At 52.2% G+C, this 17911-nt stretch overlaps 1 protein-coding gene across 3 annotated transcripts; it reads right to left on the bottom strand.

Moving 5' to 3' along the window:
- Window positions 1-3328: 3328 nt before the first annotated feature.
- Trabd (TraB domain containing) lies at window positions 3329-15384 on the bottom strand. 3 transcript variants are annotated; one of them, XM_004650646.2, is made up of 10 exons: window positions 15306-15384; window positions 10795-10859; window positions 10445-10523; window positions 9774-9940; window positions 8364-8504; window positions 5596-5706; window positions 5372-5511; window positions 4970-5142; window positions 4776-4887; window positions 3329-4662 (listed from the first exon to the last, which is right to left on the bottom strand). In XM_004650646.2, the coding sequence occupies exons 2-10, from the start codon at window positions 10822-10824 to the stop codon at window positions 4485-4487; spliced, it is 1131 nt and encodes a 376-aa protein (XP_004650703.1). In that variant the 5' UTR covers window positions 10825-10859; window positions 15306-15384; the 3' UTR covers window positions 3329-4484. The 3 variants fall into 3 exon arrangements, with proteins under 3 accessions (XP_004650703.1, XP_045007781.1, XP_045007780.1); XM_045151846.1 differs by lacking the exon at window positions 15306-15384 and adding an exon at window positions 14879-15078; XM_045151845.1 differs by lacking the exon at window positions 15306-15384 and adding an exon at window positions 12905-12922.
- Window positions 15385-17911: the final 2527 nt, after the last annotated feature.

Raw genomic sequence — 17911 nt, 5'->3', positions numbered from 1 at the left:
CGGATCCTGAAGCCCTCGGGTGACACGTGCCAGACTCACCTGCTCAAAGTCATGTCTCCAAAAGACTACCGGCGGCGTCCTGACCACACCATTGAGGTGCAAGAGCCTCCTCGAGGAAGCCCTCCAGAGTACCTACTGGTAGCTCAGGGATTATAGGGCTGGACCGAGCAAGAGTGATGACTTCTTGTGTCCCGCCTCTGTGCTCATACGGGTTGCAGCAGGTAATTGGTGTGAGATTCCGCCTGCTCAGGCCCAGCTGCTGTGGCGCTTAGGTTTCCTGAATCTGGGTCAAGCGAACGTGAACACACAGCCTGCTGTAGTACAGGGCCTGTGCGTTGCTGCCCGTGACCAGTACGTGGGCCAGAGTGGAGTCCTGCATCTTCTGGCCAAGGCTTATTGATCACCTTGACCAGTTTCTTTATCACCATCCAGTTCTTAGAGCTGGTAAAGTTTCTTAGCGCCGTTCACCAGGGTGGGGAGTCAGTCATCATGGTGCTAAGTCCAGCGTGCTGAAGATACTGCCTTCCTGGCCACTAGTCAGGTCAGAATTCCAGAATGCATGGGGTTGGCGAGTAATGGGCTCAGTAGCTCTTCTGTTTCCCTATGGCTCCCTCGAGAACCAAGCTGCCCGGGACAGCCTCACCATCTGGGACTTTCAGGGCTAGGCTTAGGGAGCAAAAGCCCTTCCTTAAATAGAGGCTGAGCAGAGAACAGTATTTGGGAAGTCGGGACCCTGAGACCCATCCTACCTCCCACACATGTAAGCTCCACGCACACAATCTGAAAAGGCTTCTCAGCAAAGCATGAGCAGAGTACCTAAGGACAGGGGATCACCTGCATTTCCTAAAGTACTGGCCCAGGGTTAGTGGATACAACTATACACCTCCTTGCTAACTTGGAAGCTGATACAGTGGCTGCCTATGTCCAGAAGTTCCACAGGCAGTTTAAGACTGCAGTCATGGTTGGGAAGCTAGGTCTGAGCTGTGCTCCAGGCCCCGCCAGTGATAAGCTGCTGGAGTGGGCACGGCACCCAGGCTCTGCTACCACTTCCATACCCACAGGCTACATCTCCCAGCTTGTACTTGATCTTATCTAGAGATCCTGCCTCTCTTCCTAGTCCCTGGCCTATGTTCCTGTGAGGATGGAAGTTGTAGCTGGGTCCTGTGCCCCATGGGCAGCCCGATCCTATCTCTCAAGTCTCTGAAGCCCCAGGACCTTACAAGCTCTTAAGTGCCTCTCTCTGCTCCAGTCTCAACTCTGTTTCACAGCCCAGCCCTGTATTCGTGCATGTTACAAAGAACCTGGTAGGGCAGGGGCCACTCAGGAACCTTGGCCTGCTCCTCTCTAGCATCCATGTTCCCTGAAGTACTTTTTTTTTTTTTAAATTTTTTATTTATTTATTTGAGAGCAACAGACACAGAGAGAAAGACAGATAGAGGGAGAGAGAGAGAGAATGGGTGCACCAGGGCTTCCAGCCTCTGCAAACGAACTCCAAACGCGTGCGCCCCCTTGTGCATCTGGCTAACGTGGGACCTGGGGAACCGAGCCTCGAACTGGGGTCCTTAGGCTTCACAGGCAAGCGCTTAACCCCTAAGCCATCTCTCCAGCCCACCCTGAAGTACTTTTGTTTGTTTTTTGTTTTTTCAAGGTAGGGCCTCACTCTAGTCCAGGCTGACCTGGAATTCACTATGTAGGTTCAGGCTGGCCTCAAACTCAGTGATCCTTACCTCTGCCTCCTCAGTGTTGGGATTAAAGGTGTGCACCACCACTCTCAGCCCCTACGTACCACCAAGCCATGTCTCCAGCCCCCTAAGATGCATACCTTATTTTCTGCCCACCAATGTAATACAAGTATATTGTGTAACAATACAGCTTTTCACAAGTGGGCTGATGACACACAATAGTACTACAGGCCTAACTACTATCTACTGTGATGTGTGTTTTATGATACTGCGCCCAGCACATTAGCTGCAGGCTTAAGTCCTTTCTTATTTCTCAGCACTGCTGTGCCTTTGAGGGAGGTTGTCTGGAGCCTCCTGGCAGACAGCCTTCCCTGCCTCTTGCTACCTGTAATCACTAGCACCTCCTTGACAAAGCACCTCCTGGGTCACCAGTGGCAGGGTGTGAACAAGCCCCTTACCTGCTCGCTTGGGGGTGATGGTGTATCTGCCACTATAGGCAATGGGGTTCTCCACCTGGATTTGAGATCATCCCCTGCGGGCCAGAAGAGACGGGCTGAGCCAACCAGCAGACAACTTCCCACCCTCAAGCCAACAGCCACTTCAGGCAATGTCTACTTCTCTTTCTACAGCAGTGGGCTACTTCTCTATCCCTGGTCAGGGCTTCAGTCTGGTTTCTTGCTGCAGCCCCTAGACATGGGCCTCACTGGGCTACCCTCAGGATCTACCTTGCCTTGGCCTGGCAGTGTGGTAGGGCTGCCTAAGCCTGATGACCCTGCCTAACAGGGACAAGAGCAACCTACTCCAAGGGTAACCTGATCTGCCTTCCCACTATGTTCCTGGGAAGAGGTGGGACCTGGAGGCCAGGGAGAAGCCTCACTAGGTGTGGACTCTTGGTCAGACTGCTATGAACTGTGAAGACAAGTCAGTTAAGGCTTTGTGGAGGGGTGAGGCACATTATGTCCAACTGGGTCTTGGGTTCCAGCACGGCTACTCCCTTGGACCTTAGCTCACCTTAGGCTCAAGGTCCAGCTATTGGCCCTTTACTAGCCATCAATGCTACACTACCAAGCTTCCCCAGGCCTGGAATAAGAGCTCACACAGGAACTAGGGGTGGTGGCACACACCTTTAATCCCAGGATTTGGGAGAACATGGTAGGAGGATCGGCCACCCTGAGACTACACAGAGTTCCATGTCAGCATGGACCAGAGTGAGACCCCACCTTGAAAAACCAAAACAAATAATTAAAAAAAAAAAAAAAAAGCTATCACAGGGCAGGCAGCCATACTTCCTTGGGGAAACACACATGTGGGAGACAGCCCACCCTGCCCCCACCAGCCAAGACTTTGGCTTCTGCCACCCTACCCTCCATGCTCAGTTGGTCCCCACTGGACCTTTTGTTCAGGCCCCACCTCTTCCCCTCCCATGTATTCAGGGCAGGGAGGTGTGAGGGAATGTGAACACATGTACTTCCTGGGCATGAGTGAGCACCAGGGGCCAGATACCTATGTCCTTTACTGAGATAAGCAGTATGTTTCCTAGATCTAGGTAGCATCTTCAGCATTCTGCAGACAAATGGGGGCAAATGGCACTGCAGGAAGCCAGTCCCTCATCATCTGAATCCCATTTTCACACAGCGCACAAAACGGGAGCTTCCAAAATTAGAATTTATTTCTGTTTCTAGGGAACGAATCCATGAGTGACAAGTACACAACCAGTCCACCCTGTGGCCCCTACCTGGCTCATGGTGTTTCACCTGATTTGAGTCAATACAAGGACAATGAGAGTGGCCTTGGTCCTGACAGGCTGTGCAGTAGATGCAGTACATGCCAGAAGCCACAGTTTGTATACATGAATGGCTGAGCATTGCAGGCTAACCATGGTCCTAGGTGTATGGCTGATAGTGGTTGTCTAGTAGCACGCAGGCTGACTGTCCAGTCAGGGCAGCCTGGGCATCACACCTGATGTACAGGAAGCAGGCCAGGCCCCTCTAGCAGGCTCACGCCTGAGGCAGCAGCCCCCATCACTCACAGGGCTGGGGCCTGGACCCCTGAGCTGACCTCTGATGTACCCTTGCCCACTTAGGGTACACAGACACATAGGAAAAGACTTATTCTTTGTCACCACTGGACTTAAGGCATGTTTCCTGACATTTGTTCCAGTTTGTTTTCTCTTTGATATTAAAATTACCTGAGTAAAAAACTTTTCAAATATTAAAAAAAAAAAAAAAAAACCACACCAAAATAGAATCTCTGCAGGCAGAGACACAGCTAGCAATGCCACATGGAAGTCCAGGTCAGCCAGAGCTCCCACACCCCATAGGAAGGAGCTGTATGGACACCCAGCTTCCCAAACTTGCCAGCCCCCACATCTGTGGCAAGATGCACTCAGGGCCAGATGTTCCTGCTAACCAGAGCACAAGGCACAGTGAGGTAGTACAGCAGCCATTTTCCAGGTCCACCCTGGAGCTAGAAGGAGCATTTCTGCACCCTCCCTCAGCCTCTGGCTCCCTTAAACTGGGCTGCTGGGTCCTGACACCTATGGGCAGCCCTTGCACTGAGTGTGTGGGGCTGCTGGGAAGCCTGAGCTCAGTCAGTTAAATAATTCTTTATTTGGGTGGCAGGGGGTAGGGAGGGCAGGAAAGGCTTGGCTTGGCCGGGACCCCCATGGGGGGTGGCATGGATGCATCTGCACCCAGGGAAACCCCTGGGCGGGTGGTACCAGCTTCTCAGGAGCACCTGCTGTGATGCAGGGGAGTAGAGCCCCTGCGTGTGGTGGGTGCGCTCACTGGTCCGCATGGCCTTCTACTGGCTTGGCCGGGCCTGGGACACCTTCTGGAGGCAGAACTGCGTAGCAGGCAAGGATAGGACCAGGTTCATGGTTCGGCGGCCCATCCAATATAGGCCGTAGCCCAGCAGGCCAAAGAAGGCAACCTTCATGGCCATCCGGGATACTCTGCCCGAGATAGATGGTGGGGGGACACTGTGGGAAGGAGAAATATGTTGGGTTTGGCTGGAATGCATATTCCCAAGACCTCCCCAATATAGGGGTCACCGCCACATGCAGCTGGGGAAGCCTGTGTGGGGAACACTCACGTCATGATCTCCTGAATGTTGAGCTCGGTGCTCCAGTTCTTCTCAATGCCAGGCACATGACCCATACCCACAACACCCACCACCACAGAGGGGACACACTTCCTGGGCTCAGCTGTTGAGGGAGAGCAAAGGTCAGAGGCAAACACAGGAACCAGTGTACTGGGGAGTTCCACCCTGGCCTGTCAGTCAGTCACCGTCAGAGGCACGGGGTAGCTCAAGGCACCGGGCCGCCTGCCGCAGCATGTAGGTCAGGTAGATGTCACGCTCTGAGACAATGGTGCGATGCAAGTCAGGAAACTCGCCAATCATCTCCGCCATCATCTGTTCCAACAGGTCCTTCTGCTTGCAGCGCTCCACATCGTCCTTGCTGAGGGCAGAGGTCACACTGCCAATCCATGGGGCTAAGCAGGGGTATGCTTCCAGCCCATGGGGACAGGGATGTCAGAAAGCTTGGTGTTGCTGACCCAAGGCAGGGACAACACTGTGTGTGTTTATGGTGGAAGAGGACAGAAAGGACTTGTGTGAAGCTGGGCTGAAGCACAAAGCAGGCACCGTAGTGGAATGTGCTGTGGGTAAGGTAGACAAGACTGTCCTACCTGATTGGGTCTGAAAGGAAGCACAGGCCCCAGGCCAGCTTGACCTTCTGCCAGAAGGAGAGTGCAGCAATAGCCCTCTTGAAGGTGACTGGGATGGGTCGATCACCCAAGTGGAACTTGCAGAATGGCACTTTGCTAGCCTGAAGCAGAGGCTGGGTGTTGGCACTCATGGGACCATGAGTAACTCTTGTTAGCTCCCACCACAGGCCATGCTCAGCACCCACCTCCTTGAAGGCCTCCCTGAACTCGCCACCAGGGGCCATCCCCAGCTGCTCGGTGATGTGGGCAGACACCTTCAGCAGCAGCATCTGCATGAGCCCAGACATGAGTCCATTCTGCAGGGAGAAGAGATATGTCAGCCACAACACACACACAGCAGGAAGCAGGGTGGCATGAGGACAGCAAGGTGGCCCACAATCCTTCCAGTCCCAAGGATCAGGTTTTATTAGCACAAGAAGAAAGTCAGACAAGAACAGGTAATCCTGGCCTCTAGAATCACTTTTCAAATGTGTTCCCTCTGAAAAAAAGGTTCTTTATAGGATGGTCAAGAGAAACTGAGCAGATACCTATGAGGCACAGGCTGATAGCAAACAGGCTGCAGTACAGAACCTTCTAAGGTAGCCTCAGTGCCTACCACATCCATCTGCTCAGGACAACACAGATACTGGAAGGCCATGTTCACAGTGACCACAGCACAATCTACCTCTGGGGTCAAGATGTCTGGGCTTTGAGGTGTGGCCAGAGTACTAAGATCTCACCCTGCAGGGCTGAGGGTCTGACAAACTAGCACCTTTAGCCACACCATTTTTTTTCTAATATTTTATCTATTTGCAAGAGAGGGACAGAGTGGGTGCACTAGGGCCTCCTGCCTCTACAAACTCCAGATGTATGTGCCACTTTATGCATCTGGATTTACATGGTTACTGAGGAAATGAACCCAGGTTGTTAGGCTTTGCAGGCAAGTGCCTTAACCACTATGCCATCACTCCAGCTCCCCTCAGCTATTTATTTATTTGTAAGAGGATGAATGAGTATGGGCACACCAGGGCTTCCTGCTGCTACAATTGAACTTTACATTGTGCATCTGGCTTTATATGAATACCAGGGAATTGAACCCAGGCAGGCAGATTTTGCAAGCAAGCATCTTTAATGGCCAAGCCATGTGCCCAGCCCCCAGAACTGAGGCCCTGGAGTAAGCCAACTGCCCTAGAAAGGATCTCCCATGAGTTGCTGTGTGGATTGTCCACCATGTACCTCCCCAGAAAGGTCTGCCCGTTGATCCTGGAAGGTATCTTCTCAGCCCTAGAAATATTTTGCCAAACAGGAGTGTCCTCCCTGAGTACAGGGCAACCCTGGACACTCAGGCTACCTTTGAGACTTAGTGTGGAGGTTGTGGGCCAAGTGGTACCAATCTGACTACTGAAGGCCTGGAGGTAAGGTCAGTAGTGCCCATGTAGCCTAGTCACAATAAGAACAGGACTCCCCGCCCACACACACACACCAAAAAAAAAAAAAAAAAGCCGGGCGTGGTTGCTCTCACCTTTAATCCCAACACTCGGGAGGCAAAGGTAGAGGAGGATCACCATGAGTTTGAGGCCACTTTGAGACTACATAGTAAATTCCAGGGCTAGAGTGAGACCCTACCCTGAAAAAACAAAAAAACCCAACAACAACAACAACAACAAAAAACAGGACCCTAGGACATAGTGAGCATCTGGTCTGTAGTGGCTGTGCATACTGTCATACATCTTTATTTTATTTTATTTTGGGGGGAGGGTTCAAGGTAGGGTCTCACTCTAGCCCAGGTTGACCTGGGATTAAGTCTCAAAGTGGCCTCAAAATCATGGCAGTCCTCCTGCCTCTGCCTCCCAAGTACTGGTATTAAAGGTGTGCACCACCATGCCCGGCTTATTTTTATATTAGAAAGAGAACTGGTGCACCCGGGCCTCAGCCACGGCAATGGAACTCCAGATGCTTTTGCCACCTAATGGACATGTGTGATCTTGCCCTTGCTCACCCTGTATATCTGGCTTACATGGGATCTGGAGAGTTGAACATGGGTCCTTAGGCTTCGCAGGCAAGCGCCTTAACTACTAAGCCATCTCTCCAGCCCTGTCATACATCTTTAATGGGAAGACTAAGTGCCATCTGACCCTGGGGGATGAAGGGTAGCCAGTGTCAGCTTCTGTCCTTTGCTGACCTTCACCTGTGCCCTTACTGACAGGCCCTAGCAGTGAGCACATGGGTCTACCAGGTCTTACAGGTTTATGGTTCCTTCTACTACAGGGGTGTCCAAACTTCTTAGGGCCAAAATGAATTGTCTTGGGCCACATATTAACTATGATGGATCATGGCCCCTCTATTGAGGATGAAGATAGCTGGTGCTAATGGTTCCTGGATGAACAGGGACTATCATTTACAAGGTGGTCTATAAAGATCTATGGTGACTTCCCTCAGCTGGTGGTTCCAAGGTAAAAAGCAGGCCTGGTTAGTCTAGGGACACTTCCGCGAAACCTTATCACTTGTTCCCTTGGGGGAAGAGAAGGCATACTAATTGTGGCTGGGGTAAGATGTCTGGTGTCCTCTAAAAACAGAGGCTACAAGGATGTGCTGCTTGTGTTGCTTCTCCTATCCTTGCAGGGCTGGGGCAAGGTATAGGACAAGGGTCATGTAGCCATGGCAGAGCAGACAATGCTGAGGCACTCCTGTCCCCAGCTTAGCAAACCAGAGATCTCAGTTCTGCTCAGCTCCTGCCATCCTTGCTTAGAAGCTGATAGATCAGTCCCTGTCCTCTCTCAGGCCAGAGGAGGGCTTTCAGCCAGGGTGGAGCTTCAGGACTGCCAGGCACAGCTGCACTGACCACAAGGCTGATTCTGTGAGGAGCCTCGCTAGCTTACAGAAGACTTTGGGCCCTTCTCTGAACACAGGGGAGCAGCCTCAGGTTCCCATGTAGACCTAGATGCCCATGCCCACTTCCTGCCCATGTGCGCACCTGCCTGATGGCCTGCTGTAGCTTCTCTAAGCTGACTTCCTTGGCCTCGCGTAGTAGTGTCCTCTCATCCATCTTCAGCATGGACACACGGTACTGGCAGAGCTCCACAACCACCACATCAGGCTGTACCTCCCGGATGGTCTGCAAAGCAAGGACCACACCCCCAAAGGACCCAGCTTGCTGCCTTCCATGGCAGGCCCACATTGGACTAAGAGTGCCACCACAATGGCAGCCAGCACTAACAACCTATGCTGCTGCAGTGACAATTCAAAGTTCTTTTGATTTTTGCTTTTTCCAAGGCAGGGTCTCACTTTGAAGCCCAAGGCTGGCTCGGCCTTGAACTCACGGTGATTCTCTTTGCTCAGCCTCCAGAGTGCTGAGACTAAAAGAATGTGCCACCATGCCTGGCTCAATATATATATATATGATTCAACTTATACAAAAGTATATTAATTGCAAAGAGAGAGAGAGAGAGAAAGAAACACTGAGGCCACCTGCCACTGCAAATGAACTCCAGATACTTGGGCTTTATATGGGTACTGGAGAATCAAATTTAGGGCATCAAGTTTTGTAAGCAAGTGCCTTTAACTGCTGAGCCATCTCCCAGCTCACAATTCAATTCTTTTTGGCTTTTTTTTTTTTTTTTTTTTTTGAGGTAGGGTTTCACTCTATAGCCCAGGCTAACATGGAACTCACCCTGTAGTTCCGGTCTGGCCTTGAACTCATGGCAATCCTCCTACCTCTGCCTCTTGGGTGCTGGGATTAAAGGCATGCAATAACACACCCAGACACAATTCAGGGTTTTTTTTTTTTTTTTTGGTTTTCTAAGGTAGGGTCTCACTCTAGCTCAGGCTGACCTGGAATTCACTATGTATTCTCAGGGCGGCCTTGAACTCTCAGCAATCCTCCTACCTCTGCCTCCTGAGTGCTGGGATTAAAGGCGTGTGCCACCACACCCGGCTACAATTCATTTTCTAAATATTATTTATTTGCAAGCAGATAGAGAGAAGACAGACAGAGAAAATGGGCATCCTAGGGCCTCTAGCTGCTGCAAACAAACTCCAGATGCATGCACCACTTTGTGCATCTGGTTTTATGTGGAGACTGGAGAATTGAACCCAGGTCATTAGGCTTTGCAGGCACAAGCCTAAACCACTCAGCCATCTCTCCAGCCCCAGAAATTCAAGTAGAGACTGTTAAAGATAGGTAAACTTATTCAAATGAAGAAAAAGCACAAGGCTTTCAGTTGGGGGCAGGAAGCACTGCTCACTATTTGAGGGAACTCAGAATTAGAAATGTCTATATGTGGTCTTTGGCCCTGGCTGCCCTGGCCTGTGACCTTGCCTGTTGTAGAGTGGCCCTGAAGTACAGAACAGCAGATGCACAGCAACCAGAAGGCATAGCACTCACCTTCACGACATCCCGCTTGCTGTCATCACTGAAGTGAGCAGTACCCACCACATATACCCTGCTCCCATCTTCAGCCACCAGTTGGGTCACAGTGCGGGGAAGGTTGGGCCGCTCCCGCCGCCGCTTCAGCTTCATCTCCAGGAGCAGGTTGAAGGCATCAACATCAGCTGTAGCAACAGCAAAGTCCACAGTGGGCTAAGGCCTGATTACAGGGGACAGTTGCCTGTACACTGACAGCCAGACTTCACAGATCCTTCCAGGCCTGATGGGGGTACTGTGAGAACTGAGTCTTGATGGGCACACGCTCCCTAACAGGGAGTGCATTTCACTCACTGGCTGGTCCAGGTCACTGGGAAGGCTGCCTGTGGTCATATTTATGCACTGAGTATTATCTGAGGGACCTGAGATGGCAGGGGTGGGGGGGACAGTGGGGGGCCAGGTATTCCTGGAGATGTTCCAGTCACAGTTAACCCCATATCCAGCTAAATTTAGGGAAGGATCTGAGCAGGGGGCTTGTGCAGGCACAAGTTGGTAGCCACCTTCAGGAGCTTGTAAGGGCACCTGGGAGAAGTAAGAGGCTGCTGCACTCACTCCCATGGCTGGGCAGCTGCCTCCCCTCTCCCCCTCCATCCAGCATTGTGGCATGTGCTAAGTCCTGAAGGGAAACATACACAAATTCTGGTGGTCTTCAGAAAGCATCCTTGGTACTGCCTCTGGAGTCCCTGACATCACCATGGACTCTGCATCAGCCTACAGGGGAGGAGGATTAAAGTGGTGTCCACATAGCCTGAGCTGGTTGCTCTGAAAACCCATGCTCCACAGACCAGGCATTCCCCAGACATCATCAGCGAGCTCAAGGTGTGGGGACATTCACTTCTAACTTTCCTGGAGGGGTCTTCCCCCAGGCCTACAACCCGAAAGGTATGTAGCCAGAGGTTTACAAGATGGCCCCACTAGGACTTTCATCCAGTTGTGCAACAGCAGCACATGCTGGGGATGGAACCCACAGCCTTCCCCTTACCTCCTGAGCTGGCTGCTCCTCACCCTCCATTATTCGGCAACAGCGTCTTGACTAATGGAGGACGCCTGAGGAAACAGGACATGAAACTTACCCAGGGCTCCAGAGACAGGTTCAGTGCTTGCTGTGAGGTGATGGGGCTGGGTCAGTCTTGGATAGCATTGGGGCAGGACCTTGGCTTTCCTGTCCTGACACCAGCAGCTTCTTTCTGCAGGTTGCACATGCTGAGGTTTGGGGTCCTTTTGGACTGGGCATGGCTGGTAAGTGGCCAGTAGCCTCCATGAGCAGTGTGTGTAGAGCATGTAAGACAAAGCAAAGCTACATCAAGCTACACTAACTTCTGAAAGAAGCTCTTGTAAGACACAGTGCTATGGCTGACATCCCCACAGTACAAACCCCAAGGCCTGTGTGAAAACCACGTCAAGGAAACCCTCTATTCTTCACTGCTTTCATAATAATGATAAACATAGCTATTAGCCAGGTAGAAGAAGGGGGACTGGGAAAAGCAGACAGGTTAGCACCTTTAGGGGACAAGAAGTGTTCCCTCAACCCCCAGTTTAACAAGAGATAGACACCTAGCCAGGTGTGGTGGCACATACTTTTAATGCCAGCACTTGGGATGCAGAGAGGTAGGAGGATCACCAAGAGTTTGAGGCCACCCTGAGAGTGAGTTCCAGGTCAGCCTAGTGTAGGGGTGCCCCATTAACCATCTTGTGGCGTCATGGTTTCTTACTGTATCCCTTGGAAAGCAACCTGGTGCCCCCAGGGATGGGCACCCTGAATGCCAGATGGTGCTGAGGGAAAAGTGACTAAAGGGGACAAAGGCAGCAGCAAAATGAGGCTCAGTGAGGTCAATGACTTCATGCAACTACTGGTTAATAGACAACTCCCACCTGGTACAGCCACTAAAATACTCAAGTAAGAAAAGGGGAAATTTATATACCTTTAGCAAAAACATGCATCATTTCAATTCCATATCTATACTAAAAAGCCTGGCAGGATTCAATAATTGTATAAGCTGTCTCAAACTTGAAATTAACACCAATCATACTGTAAACATGTGTTTACTCATAAACACTTAAAGTTACAAGTCTGGGACTGGAGAGATGGCTTAGCAGTTAGGGCGTTTGCCAATCCTGGTTCAATCCTCCAGGACCCATGTAAGCCAGATGCACAAGGGGGCACATGCATCTGGAGTTCGATTGCAGTGTCTGGAGGCCCTGGTGTGCCCATTCTCTCTCAAATAAATAAATGAATAAAATATATTAAAGTTACAACTCTGTCATATACTGCTGTAACAAAGAACTGCTGTGAAAAACACACAACAGAATGTGTGAGCCTCTGGTACAGGAACTCAACAGACAGTGGACAGGAATGCTCATCAGACACCAAGAGAAAACTTTAAAATCGACAGGTTTGAAGAAATCAGACCACTGTGTGTTATGTTAAGGAGCTCACACAATCCAATCTATCATTAGCTGCAGTAAGGCAGGGTGTTTTTTGAGGTACCTGCATATGTCAGAAACATGTACTGAGTGGAACATGCCTTTGGAAGGAGCTGTACCAGGATGAGGGTGCAGTGAGATCAGGGCTCTGCTCCACAGATATTAGGCACTCTCCAGGTTTATTTCCTTTCACTGTTGCACAACTCTCAGAACTTCCAGGCTTCCTTCCTCAGTGTCAAATACAGCCTGGAAGCCAGGCGTGGTGGTGCATGCATTTAATCTCAGCACTTGGGAGGCAGAGGTAGGATTGCTGTGAGTTTGAGGTCAGCCAGGGACTACAGAGTGAGTTCCAGGTCAGCCTGGGCTAGAGTGAGACCCTATCTCAAAATGAACCAAAAAAGTCCATGCAGCCTGGGGTGTCTCTAGATGAAACCAAACATTTTATGTTGTGTCCAAGGACATGCCCACAAGACAGGCAATCCTCAGCACCAGGGGTTTTCTGCAAAAGGATGTAGGGCAGGGCCAGCATGGGTCCTAGAGGGGAGCTCTGTTGAGACTTTAAGATAGCCCCTGAAACCTAGTGTTCCCAGCCCTATGGGCCCTTTGACTGCAGAAGCTTGAGGGAGTTGCCTTCCAGTGCGGACTGGCCCTCCCTGCATGAAACTTACCTGTGGGTGAGGATGACCAGAAAAGCTGTCAACAGGAAAAAGTGAAAGGATTACCCTTGATCTGGCTGAAGCAAACCATTTCTACTTACAGCAGCACAAGGTTGCCAACACATTAGGGAAAAACTTAAAAAAAAACAACAACAGTGCAAGTGGGTGGGTAAACCGGAGGCTATGGAACTGCTATCAAATAGGAGGGGTCCATGTAGCCCAAGGTTGTCCTGCTCTTTCTGGGGTGGGGCAACATCAGATCTGAGGACAGCCTGGTCAGAGCCACACTCCAAAGTTTCCTCAGGGCAGCCTGATGATAATGAGAGACAGGGAGGCCACCTGAAGGCAGCTTGGAGACAGGATCCTAGCTGGTCCTAGCAGACTGGATCCAACTCCACCACTGGTCAGGAGGCAAGGTCTGAGCACCACAATTGCCAGACCACCCAAAAGTAGCACCAAGACCCTTGCAGCCCACCCATGCAACCTTTCACCAAGAAAAATTGCAGCAGGAGAAAGAGAGGCAGGAAAGGCCATTGAAACTTTTGGGCCAAGAGTCTGTGATTCTGAATCACATCCACACTTTCCAATCCTCCATTCCCTTCCTTCTGGGTGTAATTTCAGCAGGTTACTAATACTACCTTACCCTGCTCAGTACTTTTGGCTAGGCACCCAAGATATGCCTCTACCTCCATGCCCACCTGGGCATCCAACAACCAGCACTTGCCACATGTCATTCTCTGACGTGTCCAAGCCCTAAGAGGCGGAGACAACCAGACCTTCTACTGCCATTTCACAGGGTGATGGCTTCCTCCTCCTCAAATCCCCAGTAGCTGGCAAACAGCTCCTGGATCTGCCGCTGGCCACGACTATACTGTGAGGCAAGAGAGCTGTGACTTCAATCAAACAGGCCCCCAACCAGCTCTCCCTGCCCAGTGGGACTAGGGCAGGTTCTGAACACAAGTGTAGGAGATGCCTTGGGAAGTCTGCAAGGTGCCTCCACATGTTGAACCTCACTTTACAAGGGCTCTTGGCATCTGCTAAGCTTCTAAAAGAACAAGCTTCACACCTCTGAGAATTACCACCACTCTGCTTTAAGAAAAAATATGCTGACTACAAGGGAAGTGAAGACCTATTCACGTCAAGAAGGCCACAGAGGAGGTGCAACCCTGGGAAGCCAGGTCAGAATAAGCAGCATGATTCAGTGTTAAACACAGCCGTCCACACCCAAAACATGCTATAGGTGACAGTACATACCCACAGACACCTCAGACCTCATTACCCACCTGCCCAGCCCTACAGCTGTCCTTCACCTAGGTCCTATTAGGAACTAAGTATGTCCTCCCCAAATTCATACACCAAAGTCCTAAGCCTCAAAGTGAAGAGATCAGGAGGCAAGGGTTTGGGAAGCGATGGGCTCAGAGAAGGCCATAATGGTAGGACCCATGATGGGATTAGTGCCCTTGAAAAGATACAAAGCAGCTTCGACAGGACACAGCAAGGGGCCTCTACAAACTAGGCAGAGCCCTATCAGCAACCCAAATGTCTAGCATCTGACCTTGGACTTCCAGCCTCTAGAACTGGGAGGAACAAATGTCTGGTAAGTTTCGTAGTTCATAATACCCTGCTCCTCTTTGAGCTGACAAAAGTATGATGTCCCCATCCTCTTGAAAAGCTTCTCTCAAAACAGCAGCCTGGCTTTCTACTATTGGCCAAAAGCTTACTAAGACCAAACAATCTCTAGAAAGCCTTCATTGCCTGCTCAGAAAGCCAACGGTTTCCAACCAGACTGGCTTGGAGGCTGCGGAAACAAACAAGGTCTGCCAAAGCCCTGGCCGCCCCTTGAACTTTCTGAGGCCTGGGCACTGCGAACCACTGAAAACCCGTTCCCGTAGGACATGCTTTGCACAGGTGGGGCAGAGCAGCGGGCGCCGACAGGAAACACACGCTAGGCAAGACCAGCTTTCCCGGGACCAGGTTTCTGTTCACCTGGAGGTCCCTTGCAGGGTCCTGAAGCCTCCTGGTTACGTGTCCATCTTGCCAGGGCCACTTCTGGCATTTAGCCCATAGCATCACTGCCACGCAGGGCGAGCCCTCCTCCAGGGTGGGGGGAGGGACACACCAACAAGCAGAGGCCCAGCGACAGCAGAGCCAAACAAGGCCAGCGAGCCCGGCGGCCTGCAGCCTCTACGTTTGGAGAGACCACATGGAGACCGCCGAGCACAGTTGAGCATGCAGTTGTTCCGGGGACCGTCCGCGGTCAGCTTGACCGGGGCGGGCTGGCCACGCTGAGCCCTGCCGAGGCTGCGCGAGCCCCAGGTTTCTGCAATCTCCACCCAGGACCCTGCACCCGCGCCCCTCCCCGCCCTCCCACCCGCGAAAGCGCGGAGTCCCCACTCCGCCGGCAGCAGCGTACCGAGCGAGGCGGCGGCACTCCTCAGCCGGCCTCCATGCGCGCGTCCCCCGGCAGACGGGGTGGGCCGGGCAGGGCGGGGCGGGACGGCCGGACAGGCCGAACAGGCCGAGGTCGCGGGCCGCGCGGCATGCCGGGAAGCACATCCCATGGTTACCCGCGCTTGAGGCTTCGCTCATTAGCCTCGGCTCCCTGGCTCAGGGCTCCGCCCATCTGGCGCCTCGGGGTCCTAGCGCGCTTTCCGCCAAAGTCTGCAGTGTTAATGCTGCTGCCCAGCGTGTGCAATGTGCTATCATAATTCACTAGGCGTCCACATGAAAGCTGGGGGACCAGTGACATTGGAACCAAAGCGTTCTGTGAGCCGTCAGCGAACACGCACATGTGGCCTCTCTCCAACCTTTAGAGTCGTGGGCAGGATGGTGGATTACCCAGTTACCTTGCCATCAGGACCTAGGAAGTCCAAGTCACACAAGGCCAAGAGCAGCTTGGACTATGCGGGGTCTCGTGGCAGGAGAGTTCTTCCCCCCACCCCCCAGACATGGCCCCTGTATTCGCGAGCCCCAGCCCACTGCAGGCAGTTCTGCACCGTCCAGCTCTGGCTCCTTGGCACTGGGACAGGGGCATGGCAAGGGTCTGCTGAAGGCCAGCTGGCCCTCCCTGAGCCCTGCTCAAACGTTGGTGAATGGGCATAAGAAGCGAGGTGGGCTCCGAGTGGGTATTTTTTCACTTAAGTGTCCCAAGACAAGCTACTCTGAAGACTGGAAATGTGACTAGCCAGAGCAGGCCCTGGCAGGGATACCCTCCAAAGGAGGTTCTGTTTAACTCCCAGGCTGCCCCATCCAGTCCTGTTATGTTCCCAGAGGAGAGGTTGCAGCTCTTGCCCCAGGTTTTGAAGAAGCTGTTTCTGAGACCTGGAAGGGCCACAGGTGCTCCTTATCTCTGGGTGGCCCTCCTGGAGTCTGGCCACTGTGGAAAATAATCCCTGTCCATCCTGCACCAGTCTGGGTCCCCTCCAGCAGACTCCACTGACTGCCCACACAGAAAGCCCACTGGGTGCTTGCTCTCACCACCTCCTCCACAACTTCTTGTCTGCAAAGAGCCTGGTCTTGGGTTGACCTCTGCCCTCCTTGCTCCTTGGTGAAGCACACCTACTTCTGGTCCTTCCCTGTTGTTCACTGCCTTTGTGTCTCTGCTCTCTGGTCACCTCCCTCCTCCCCCTCAGGCACACTCATGCAGGACAGCGGCAGGTGGGGATGGCTTAGATCAGAGGCCACCAGCTGCACCCTACATGTTGACCAGACACCGTAGGTCATTCTTCCAGTGTCTGGAATCTCAGTGCTAGGCTGATGTGTCAGGAAAGGGCCCAGGTTTCAGTCCTGGCTGGCTGGGATGGATTCAGGGTCTTCTCTGAGCCTGTTTTCTTCTGTGGGAAGTACCCCTGTGGTTCCGGTCCTGCCACCCCTCCATAGGGATGGAATGAAGGAAGTAGAGGGTGGGATGGCATTTCAAGGGAATGTTGGCCTTGTATTCCCAGAATTCATTTGGGTCACGTGGCTAAAGGGGAAGAGTGTGGTAGAAACTAGAATTACCCTTTGAAGTGGGGCCTAGTGGCACATGCTTTTAATCCCAGCCTTTGGCTTCCTGGTGGGCCCCTACAGGGGCTGTGAGGAGTCAGAAGTAGAAGATGGCAGAGATGGTGCCTTGGGGTAGGGGTGGAGGCATGCCCAGCCATGTTGGCAGGGAAGCCAAAGCAGATTCCCCAGCTGGTGGAACCTGAGCCTCCCTAGCATCTTAGGCAGTGCTTGGGAGAACATGCCAACTTGAGGGTTTTTTGTTGTTGTTGTTTTTTAATAGGCCTCACTCTGAAGCCTCAGGCTGGCCTCAAACTCAGAGATCCTCCTACCTCTGCCTCCCAAGTGTATGCCATCACACCTGGCTGAGGTCTGTTTTCTAGCAGTTGTTTCCAAGTATGATTTTGTTTGGGGTAGGCTGTTCTGCTACTAGGTGGGGTGACTGTCACTCTGAGACTGGCCAAGGAGAAGGCCACTCTAATTAGAAGAGCACCAGAGGAAGGGAGCTTGTTGAGGTGAGCCATGCAGGAAGCCAGGACATAGGCAGAGGGGCCCAGGTTCCTTAGGAAGAACAATGAGCTCAGTTTGAAGTCATTTGTGTATGCACACAGAAGGTCCTCCTGGATCTGGACTTAGCTTTGTGGGGTGCACTGAGGAGTGCCTGGTCTGAGGTAGAGTAGGATGGATCATCCTGAACCAGACAGGCCCTGCCAAAGTGGACCACGGGGCAGAGGCCAGAGAGGGGGCCCCAGGAGGACAAGGGGCTGAGCCTCATCTTACCCCAGGTTCCTGGCCACCTGCTTCCAGGAAGGTGGGTTGGCTCATGGAAAAACGAAGCCATAGAATATATGTCAGGAGTGAAATAGTACTGTCCCCAGAGCCCATAGTGCCATCTGCCTCCTCAGGCTCTCCCCCCAGAAGAAGCCCCTTCCCCAGAAATGAAGCCTCCCCCAGAAATGACTTTCCTGAAATGTCCTTCAAGACTGGGGCCAAGAACAGAGTGAGCAGAATGGATGCTTTCTTGGCCCTGGTCCCACC

The sequence above is a fragment of the Jaculus jaculus genome, chromosome 6 (genome assembly GCF_020740685.1).
Source record: "Jaculus jaculus isolate mJacJac1 chromosome 6, mJacJac1.mat.Y.cur, whole genome shotgun sequence".
NCBI classification, from domain to species: Eukaryota; Metazoa; Chordata; class Mammalia; order Rodentia; family Dipodidae; genus Jaculus; species Jaculus jaculus.
Note: the sequence above shows the minus strand (reverse complement) of the source record. Positions and strands in the feature narration are given on the sequence as shown.

What these genes read in the sequence shown, in the direction of transcription:
- Trabd (XM_004650646.2), bottom strand. Translation starts at nt 10,824, where the DNA reads ATGGAGGGTGAGGAGCAGCCAGCTCAGGAG. An exon ending in TGAAGACCACCAGAATTTGT is followed by an intron (nt 9,941 to 10,444) that starts GTATGTTTCCCT and finishes CTGTTGCTACAG; the next exon opens with CTGATGTTGATGCCTTCAAC. An exon ending in TACAGCAGGCCATCAGGCAG is followed by an intron (nt 5,707 to 8,363) that starts GTGCGCACATGG and finishes TTCTCCCTGCAG; the next exon opens with AATGGACTCATGTCTGGGCT.